Source organism: Chanos chanos, chromosome 7, assembly GCF_902362185.1.
Source record: "Chanos chanos chromosome 7, fChaCha1.1, whole genome shotgun sequence".
NCBI classification, from domain to species: domain Eukaryota; kingdom Metazoa; phylum Chordata; class Actinopteri; order Gonorynchiformes; family Chanidae; genus Chanos; species Chanos chanos.
In genome coordinates, this window is record NC_044501.1 from 40,680,443 (window position 1) to 40,691,238 (window position 10,796).

Here is a 10,796-nt window from a genome sequence, read left to right on the forward strand (position 1 = left end):
GAGTTATAGGACCACACGTTCAATCACTGTGACAGAGGGTTCTGTCTCAGGCCTCAAGCAGCACTCGTGTGCCACTCCGATGTAATCATGTACTTAATACACTGCTTGTTTGTCCGTAATTACGTTTACATTTTTCATACATTTCACTATCGTACGTGTTTTCCTACAATACCGTGCGAGCTTCGAGGTTGCACACTCGAAGCAAGCCGCAGGTTGCCCGGTTTCATACACGTAAAAATTTCCAATTCACACTCGCAATCCTACAGTTTAAACCACTAACCTAAATGTTTGTTGTCGTCTCTGCTGTTATCCATATGTCTTTACTGATACCGTCTTTATCGTTTTTAAAATGCACGCAACTGCATTTAAATGTTTGTCTTCGTCTTTTTTTAAGACTTATCCGTTGGTTTAAAATGCTCTTTTGTGTTGTAGTGTTTGTTGGTTGTCGTGTCTCTCTCCATCCTCTTTGTTTGTTTGTTTGTTTGTTTGTTTGAACGTGACGTAGGCAGGGGAGTGAGGACCAAACGGAGGTGTCGCAATAATTGACTCAATAACTGGTAGGTAATGTTAGTATTAAAAAGTAATACACAAAGCTGACATAAGTAGACATTTACAAAAATCAGAAATAGCTCAGATTGTCACTTCTCCTGGTTGACGTGAACATTTCAGAGTAGAACCGTACAGGATGGATAGAGGTAGAGGTCACAAAAAAAAACAACAACAAAAAAAAAAAACAAACCAGATTTGACACAACATAATTCATTTTCCGACGTGTTACAGTGTAAGTACAAAATCAGTTCCTTTCTAACAATATTATACGTTTCATTTCCAGTGATGTTTATTTTTTGCACAGTTGTGGTGGCATATGTCCATGTCTCTTCTTTGATACGAGAAAAAAGCCCCCAAAAAAAACAGTTTATCAGGCCCAATGTGTCAACCGTTTCCTTTAAACATATCTGACACCCTGTAGCCACTAATGCAGTAAGGATTGACCAAGACCGTTACTATGAAACAGCAGCAAGTTCAACAGCTACAAACAGATTGCTTATAGAGAAGCCCGTGTCGTGGGCTGAGCTCCATCCATCTTGTACCTCTGGGAGATGTCTTGAGATGCATGATGTTTTAAAAGCTATTCTTATATTCTGATATTTAGATAACATTTCCACAAGAAACTGTAAGAAAACAGAAAACAGAAGTTGAGTGAGAGAGGGGGAGAATTTCTTTTCTCATTCTCCAACTTCCCCCATTTCTATAAGACACCTTTTGGGCTGTGTTGTCTTCCTTCCTCTTTTATAAAGGTTAAGAAACAAACCAAAACTCTACGGTCTGCCTCTGTCTAAAATTAACAGTGGTTTAATATGGAAATTGTGTGTATTCTCAAATCGCTAAGACATCTTTCAAAGCCTCATCTTTTTTTTTTTTTAATTTGTTTTTATTCAAATGAAAGTTACTTCAGATTTACAAAATAGCTCAAATTACAAAATAAGTTTACACTGGTGGAATGAAGGTCAGACGCACCTTGAACGACTGCGGTCGGATGCGTGGTATAAGAGGAGACACACCTTGAACGACTGCGGTTGGATGCGTGGTATAAGAGGGAGAACTGAAAAAGGAGGTGGAATGAAATTTAAAAAGAGGTTTTTGCGGCAGAAGAACGTGGGTGGGTGGATACTCAAGCCTTCAGTGTCCTTGATGACCCCTTTTTTTTTTTTGTTTGTTTTTTTTTTTTTTTGTTACTTCACCTCAGCGGTAATTCGGTTAGTGACGTACTGAGAAAGAGGAAAGATCAGCGGGGAAAGATGTCATCAGTTTTATGACAGTATCTCGAGTAGAAAGGAAACCGCTGTTTGTAGATGTGGTTTTATTGGTTGAACATGTTAGTTAGTTCCACCTAGCACTTCCTCAGTGCTCCAAGCCCACATAGCGGAACAAGAGCAAAACCTCTTCTCACCTCTTCTTTCAGACCTAAGGCATGTGGGTGCCGTGGCTGGGTTTATTAGCCTCTGTTTGGGGTTTGTTTCTCACTCTTGTGAGAATGCAGTATGAAGATTCTTGTTTCTAAGTGTTTGCTTTGCTGTGCACTTTTTGCTGAATCGCACAGATGAGTTTTCAAACTCATTTCTGTTTGCTGTTTTGGTTGTTCTCTGCCTCTGTCAGAAACTGTTCTTTTTACATTTAATCAAAAAGGAAATATATGGCTGAACTAGAACCGTAGCTAAACCACAGAGTCTCATTTCCGCTCTGTTCAATACAGGTCACACCATTGACTTCCTCCCTCTTCACAATCTGCCCATCAGTATTCAACATCACTGGACTCTACTGATCACGTCACGCCCTGGTTCCCTCTTTCCCTCTCTGCTGGGTATTTTTGTGTTGTTCCCTGGTTTCCTTTGATTCTTGTTGTTCATTATATCATTAGTTGCACCTGTTTTTGATCAGTCTAGTCTTGTTCTGCTCAGTATAAGTACTCTAAGGCTATGTTAACACTGTCAGTCCAAATCCTGCTTGTGCGCGTATCTGATCGGATGTGCGTAGCAAGTCTGGACAACCAGAAATCACATGGTCACATGTTAGTGTGACATTATCCTGTAGTCCAATCTCTCTAAATGCTCTTACTACGTGTTAATTTACAAACCAGCGCGAGGCTGATTTCTAATTTGAATTATTCAGTTATGTGGGATTCATTTCCACAGATAACCTTTGATTTTAAAGTAACCGGTAATGGGGAGGCCAGACCAAATGTTGGATTGCTCTGTAAATGCTTAACAGTTGATATGCATTTCCCTCAAAGGCCATCAAGAACAGAATGCATCAAGGTATTTTTGCCTTTTAGAAAAATGTATTTTGCAGTGGAAAGATGTAAAATAATAAACATGAACATACAAAAGAAAGGAAGGAAAAAGATCGCTTTTTTTCTAATATTCAGTAAATATTACAATGTTATGCAAAACATGACCTTAGGGAAGTTTTTAGACTACAGTGTGCACTTAAAAAGTTACAATTTAGCAAACATATGCAAAGTATTCCCAAGTGTAATACAATATATATATATATATATATATACACACACACACACACACACACACACACACACACACACACACATATATATATATATATATATATATATATTAGTCTGACTAGTCTCGACTGGTATATGAACTGAAAGCTTCTTATATTGCAGATTACTATTGCTACTACTGTAAGCAAATCGATGCTTCTGATGACCTCGTGCTTATTTTGCGAAATTTAATTTAGACTTTGTGTCCCCCTATAGTCTGCCATAGTCTGATATTAAAAACAAAAATGTCTGCATGATATTCATGTAAAACACGTGTACAATGCGAAAGAGTTTTTTTTTTTAATTATATGGAAAATGTTTTTTTATGAACTGACAAAGTCTCCAAGAGTCTTGAATTCGTAAACCACGCCCCTTCACCTAATTCACCTATGAGAACACAGACTCCGACCGTCCACTCGTCTCACCTGATATGGGAAAAAAAAAATAAAAAATAAAAACAAAAACAAAACATGAATCATGTGAAATTCAATGTGAAATCTTAACACAGCAGCACATCTAACAGCCTCACAGTCAGTGTGCAGTGAATATCATGATCTACATCATCGTTGTTTTGTTCCTAACATAAATGTAACCCTTCCAATATGAATATGTTGTGTGTGAACAGGGTCTGCCTATATTCTTGCCCTGGTGTCTTGCTATCTTTCTCTTAAGCAGGTTCAGTCTCAGTTAGGATGTGAGCGTATCATGGGGAATGTAATGATGGAGGTACTTTACCTGTGCATGCGGTTGACTGCACTACTATAAAGTGGATGTTGCTCAAAAGTGTTGGTCTTGTCTAATAATAGAGAAAACGTGATATACAGTATGACTGTAAATGTCCTGACATGGACAACGTTAGGCAATAGATCTGCATGCAAAATGAATCCATACTTTACATGTCTGTGCATTGGCTTGCTATGGTAAGGAAATAAAGCGTCTGTACCTTCCACTGAATGCTTTTCAATCTGAGAATAAAGCGCATCCCTCTGTCCTTTTGGGGTGGCACCTAACACACACAACACAGCTGGTTCACTGCTCTGACTGACAGAGTTTAATGACATGTGATCTATAAATTTACGTAAAAAAGTCAAAGTGCATGTTGAAGATAGATTTTACCCCTGATGAATCTCTTCGGAGCATCTATACTATCATAGACGTGAACAGTTCCTGTGAAGGAGAGAAAAATATTATGGTTTTGAAGCTTTCATAAAAAAAAAAAAAAAAAAATCACGGTTTATGTTAATAGTGAGCTTTACCTCTTCTGCTTATATTTGCAGTCTTGATGCTACTGTAAACGTGGATAGTTCCTATGAAAGCGACAAAGACATCACGTTTATGAAGGTTCAGCGAGTAAAAAGTCACAGTGAGTGTATGTTAACAGTGGAACTTACCTCTTTTGCTTCTAACTGGAACCTCAGGAGGTTCAAAATTGTGAACAGATCCTATGTAAGAGAGACAGATATTCTAATAACAGCCATCCAACATTCAGAATAAATTGCACGTATGTATAAATGTCCTGTGTAAAAACAGGTATATACTGACCAGACTGCAGTGGAGCAGATGCTAATGGTACCTGCACTGCCTCTCTTGTTTGGTTCTGAACCTGGTTTGGAAACTCGGTTTGGTCTCTAGAGGGCGACAGAGATCACTTTCATGCACTCATCATCTCTGAACGTGCTTGGCAGACTTTGTTTTAAAAGAGGACAGAAAATCACTTACAGAATTGTCTTGTTTGACCTGGAACCTGTGACGATCCAAAAGGGGGGAAAAATGCAGCAATTACTCAATCTGCTATTGTTAACATTACTAAAAGGAATTTTTTTCAATGACCCTATTGTGTAATTTGAGTCTGACCTGATTTTGAATCAGTGGACCATTAGAAAGATGCTCAAAAATGAAGTGAAAAGAGGTTAAGTTTTTACCTTTTCTCTTTGTGAACCAACAAATTAGAACCATTAGAATGACGAGCACTAAGGCACCACCCAATCCTACCACCAATCTCAATAATAAAGTAGAGAGTGGATGACCGGAGTCTATTCACACACACACACACACACACACACACACACACACACACACACACACACACACACACACACACAGACTCATTAGTAATATATTCAAACTAATACAGTATCCCACTGCAGATACAAACAGAACAAAAAAAAAAAAAAAAATCTTATCTCACTTTTGACAGTGATCCAGCTCTTTGGTGACTCTCCTCTCTCTGGGTGCTTACACCAGTAGAGACCCTCATCTGACTTTGACACAGTAGGGATGGTCATCTCTCCTGTAGTCTGATTCTGGAGGACTAATCCATCTTTATAGAAATCAGCTGTGAGGTCTGAGGGGTCAAATAGATATCTACAGCGCAGAGTCAAAATGTCTCCCTCAGTAAGAGGATAAACAGGAATCTCCAGGATCACATCACCGTCTATGACAGTAAAAAGCAGAAATCGAGGACAGATGTCTTATAGAGCATTAACCTAGTAACGATGATGAAAATGGACTGTCCAGGATCACATTACCCTCTGCTGACCACAGTGCAGTTTTGAATGAATTGTGGTATTATTTCAAAAGTTTAGACACAGTGTGTGTGGAGTGTCAAAGGGTCAGGTTTTCTGACCAACTTAAGTCTTTATGACTGTTTCTCAGTAAAGCCAAAAGGGTTGTGTTTCTCATTCTGTGAACTTGTTCTGCCAATATTTAAATACTGTAGGCTTAGAATTCCCCCTCCCCTCCCTTTCTTTACAACTTAAATCTCACAGTGACTCACAAAATAATCAACATATTTAAGTCTATATGTTAGTTCTTTCATCAAACTATAGCTCAGTCATTGAGGACACAAACAAAGCTTTACTATCAATCTGACTCTTTAATGGATTGAATAAACTGGGACATGCTGACTTGATGGGAATATCCTCTGTCTTTTCTACCATTCAGAAATAGCAGATTGAAAAATTGACCCCAGTATTTCCACAGAAAGGCTTTTGACATCATTTTCCAGAATAATACAAAGAGAATAAATCATCAGATACGCTTCTTTGTTGTCATTTATCATTTCAGGATTTTACTTCAAGAAAGTGATTCATGTTTCTATAGATTTACCAGTCACTGTGAGGTTGAGAGGATTACTGTTCCCTCCAGAGTCAGACTGACACCAGTACACTCCACTGTCTGATGACTGGAGGGAGCTGATGCTACATGTAGATCCTGTTACTGATCCCCAGTCTGATGAACAGTTTGACACCTCTCCATTATGTGTGTATCGTCTCACTGTCCATCCAGCAGAATTACTCTGTACCTCACAGCTCAGTGAGAGAGAATCAGATGTAAAGTGTTGAGTTGTGTTGGGACTGATGATCAGAGAGGCTGGAGGAGACAGACCTGAGACACAGAGAGACAGAGCTGAGACACAGAGAGACAGAGCTGAGACACAGAGAGACAGAGTTAAATCATATATGAGTGTTACGCCTCCAGCTTCTTCTCCCACTGGTTCCACCTGCCAGTGTATCAGTCCCTCAGCTCTCTCATCACTCCTTCAATGTTTCATTCATCACATCCAACTGTTTCTAATTCATGGACTCATTCTCGTTGGTTATAAATACCCAGTACTCTTTGTTAAGTATCTCATCCCCAGAGTTAGTGAGACTGTGGTCCCCTGTGTTCTCTAGTATCTCTGTGCTGCTTTTTAAATGTCTTTTTTAACCTTTTGGTAATTACTCTGCGTTAAGTTTTCGTTGTGAGTAACTACCTTTAAGTTCACAAAACAAAGTCATAACAGTAAGAATTATTCATATTAAAGGATATTTTAGGCTTCACAAAAAGGCTAAAATGTAAAACTCTAAAACTGAAACATTCACCATACTCTATTAACTCACCAGTGACCCACAGTGGATGCATTGTGCTGTACTCTGAGTAATAGACTGGGTTTCCTCTCTGTGCTCTGCACACATAAACTCCTGTGTGTTCAAGAGCAGCAGGGCTGAGAGTGTAGGAGCGTCCAGCTCCTCTGCTGCTGTCTGAGAGGAGTTCTACAGAGTTAGAATGAACACTGGGTAACCCATCTGTGTAGGGAATGACTCTGTACCAGAGGAATGTCCAGCCTGTAGAGGAGTCTTTAACCTCACAGCTCAGAGTCACAGAGTCTCCTTCAGTCAACCACATCTTTGGAGAAACACTCACAACTGACTGAGCTTTGTCTGTTAAAGAATAGAAAAACTTGAGTGATAGTCACTGATTCGACACTACATTGTTCTCTTTGAACAGCAACCTGAACAATTATTGGTTAATCACTTTTCTCTTGGTTCTCACTCCTGTTTAAGAGCATGTTTCTGAGTCTCCTCTCAACTCACAAACTCACCTGATGACACAGTTAGTGTTACAGCATCACTCATCTCTGAGTTCTCCAAGTCATTTCTGTGTTTTCCTCGACAGGTGTATTCACCAATGTGGGACTCATCAACATGTCTGATTCTGTATTCCTGATCTTCACTGACAGTACTGAGTGAAGAACTCTTCTTATACCAGCTGTATTCCCAGTCAGTGTCTCTCTCTCCCTGTATTTGACATCTGAGAGTGACAGTCTCTCCTCTGAATGTCTGTTTATCAGGCTGCAGGATCATAACAGCCTTTGGTCTCTCTGTAGAATAAAGTACATACCACACTAATGTACAGCACACAAATACAAAACACTTAATAGAGAATGACACATCTAAACTCTAAAGAGAGTATATGAGATCAAATTCAGTGTATACCAGAATGCATCATAGTTATGTCCACATAACTGAATGTAAAAATTCACCTGTAACATTTACCCAGACTGCATCACTGTATTGTGTGTAGTAGACTGGGTTTCCTCTTCCAGCTCTGCACCAGTACTGTCCTCCATCAGAGTCTGTAACAGGACTGATTGTGTAGGAGTCTTTATCTGTCTGTATCAGTGCTGAAGAGTCCTGTGTGTGTCTGTACCAGTAAATCTCCCATCCTGTGGACTGGTCCAGTTTACAGCTCAGAGTAACTGTGTTTCCTGTCAGTACTGCTCCTTTAAGACTGGAGGTGAGTTGAGGTTTTGGTTTTGATCCTGTAGGAGAATAATAAGTAGTTCACTTGACATTTAAAAAAATCATGCTATCCTTTAAGTTACTCCCATTGTAATCACTCACCTAAAACAGTAAAAGTAACTGTATTACTCCTTTGTGAGGATGTGGGTCTGTCATCATTCTCTCCCTGACACCAGTACTGATCCTGGTCAGTTACAGCAGCTACTCTGATGATGAATGTGTCTCCAGTTATAGTGTAACCATTAGACTGAGACAGTGCAGTCTGAGTGCTGCCTTTATACCACTTATATCTCCAGTTCCTCCCAGACTCTATCACACACTTCAGACTGACTGTCTCTCCAGTGAACACAGGACTCTCTGGTTTTACTGTCAGTGTAGCTGTTGGGGAGTCTGTGCAAATGAGAGCAAATGAAAGAGTGATACTGCACATACAACATATATCATAGACATCTCAGACTATCACTCTTTACTCACCTCTAACAGTGAGAGTGACAGGACTGCTTAGCTGTGAGGATGTGGGTCTGTTGTCTCTCTCTCCCTGACACCAGTACTGACCCTGGTCGGTTAAAGCAGCTCCTCTGATGGTCACTGTGTGTCCACTTACAATGGAATGTGAAGATGTAAACAGTCTGGTCTGAGTGCTGCCTTTATACCACTTATATCTCCATCCACTTTCAGTTTTTATCTCACACTTCAGACTGACTGTCTCTCCACTGTACACAGGATCCCAGTTTGGCTCCATGGTTAGTGTAGCTGTGTGCAAGGCTGAGGATATGGACAAGGTTAATTCATTGTCTACAAAAAGTAATTATCAACTAACTTTTTCTTTCAGAGCTTTCCAGAAAACAATACCGATTGACATATTAATTACTCACCATGGACATAAAGATTAGTGCTTTTATATGATAATGTGGGATTTTGTCTGCTTTTAATGTCTGTGATTTTGCGAACACACGAACACACACACACACACACACACACACACACTCACACACAACTCAGACTGTTAGAAGTTTTACTCACCTCTCACAATCAGAGTGACAGGACTGCTTAGCTGTGAGGATGTGGGTCTGTAGTAACTCTCTCCCTGACACCTGTACTGACCCTGGTCAGTTACAGCAGCTCCTCTGATGGTCAATGTGTGTCCAGTTATAGTGTAACCATTAGACTGAGACACTGCAGTCTGAGTGCTGCCTTTATACCACTTATATCTCCAGTTCCTCCCAGACTCTATCACACACTTCAGACTGACTGTCTCTCCAGTGTTCACAGGACTCTCTGGTTCTACAGTGAGTGTAGCTGTGGGTAAGTCTGTAGAAATGATAAAAATGTTATTAATACGTTAAATTCAGAGTTTATATTAGTCAGTGACTCTAAGTGTAACCTAAAGACCGGAAAAGAAGGTGTGGAACTATTGAGCAGATTTCTGAAATTTAGTCTAGTACAACCAGATTAAGCCAATGTTTGTTCTAAACTGACAGTTACTGTTTTTACTCACTTATTTCAATTTGTATGATTAAAAAAAAGAAAATCCAGACATCACCATTGTGAGAGAAACCATGTCTAGATCCACTATTTTAATCAATTAATTAATTTGTTATTTATATAATTTATTTATTTATCTGATTTTAGAGCATCTGTATCTAATTACACTGACAGGTAAACTAGAATATACATATTGATAGATGTTTAAAAAATACGCTACATTATAACAGACACTGTCAGAAATATTCATTTTGCCCTGTAAGCCTGTATCACATTAATCACTCACCTTTCACAGTCAGAGTAACAGAGTCACTTCTTTGTGAGGATGTGGGTCTGACATTACTGCTTCCCTGACACCAGTACTCATCTTGATCTGCTGGTTCACTGACAGTGAATATGTTTTGCATGGATGAATATACTGCAGTCTGAATGCTGCCTTTATACCACATATATCTCCAGTTCCTCCCAGACTCTATCACACACTTCAGACTGACTGTCTCTCCACTGTACACATGACTGGCAGGTTCTACTGTCAGTATAGGTGTGGGTAAATCTGTGGACATTAACAGTAAAATAATCCATCTTTATAGTGATAGATATAAATTAATCTGCAGCAGGATTCTTTCATCTATATCTAACATGTTAAACGTCTGCAGAGCGTGAAATGTGTATATATATATATATATATATATATATATATATATATATATAGAGAGAGAGAGAGAGAGAGAGAGAGAGAGAGAGAGAGAGAGATAGATAGATAGATAGATAGATAGATAGATAGATAGATAGATGTGTGTGTGTGTGTGTGTGTGTGGGTGTGTGTGTGTTCGTATAAAGCAGAAATAAAAAAATTACAATTGATTTTCTCTTTTCTTTTTTACATCATATGAATTGCTTACCTTTAACATACAGATAAACAGAGGTGCTTGAATATGAGGTTATATCTCTGTTGTGTCCCCAACACCGGTAATGATCCTGGTCAGTTGCAGCAGCTGCTCTGATGATGAATGTGTCTCCAGCTATAGTGTAACCATTAGACTGAGACACTGCAGTCTGAGTGCTGCCTTTAAACCACTTATATCTCCAGTTCCTCCCAGACTCTATCACACACTTCAGACTGACTGTCTCTCCAGTGTACATATAAGTGTCTGGTTCCACAGTAAGTGTAGCTGTAGGTAAATCTG

At 39.2% G+C, this 10,796-nt stretch overlaps 1 protein-coding gene across 1 annotated transcript in view; it reads right to left on the bottom strand.

Moving 5' to 3' along the window:
* Positions 1-1,488: 1,488 nt before the first annotated feature.
* LOC115816386 (carcinoembryonic antigen-related cell adhesion molecule 5-like) overlaps positions 1,489-10,796 on the bottom strand; it is an 81,559-nt gene continuing 72,251 nt past the window's right edge. The window contains exons 6-16 of the mRNA XM_030779343.1: positions 7,866-8,144; positions 7,425-7,703; positions 6,170-6,448; positions 5,250-5,495; positions 4,781-4,805; positions 4,604-4,689; positions 4,453-4,503; positions 4,318-4,368; positions 4,178-4,228; positions 3,797-3,857; positions 1,489-1,603 (exon numbers count right to left, since the gene is read on the bottom strand). Coding sequence (XP_030635203.1) covers positions 1,489-1,603; positions 3,797-3,857; positions 4,178-4,228; positions 4,318-4,368; positions 4,453-4,503; positions 4,604-4,689; positions 4,781-4,805; positions 5,250-5,495; positions 6,170-6,448; positions 7,425-7,703; positions 7,866-8,144 — 1,523 coding nt within the window. The remainder of the gene's footprint in view (positions 1,604-3,796; positions 3,858-4,177; positions 4,229-4,317; positions 4,369-4,452; positions 4,504-4,603; positions 4,690-4,780; positions 4,806-5,249; positions 5,496-6,169; positions 6,449-7,424; positions 7,704-7,865; positions 8,145-10,796) is intronic.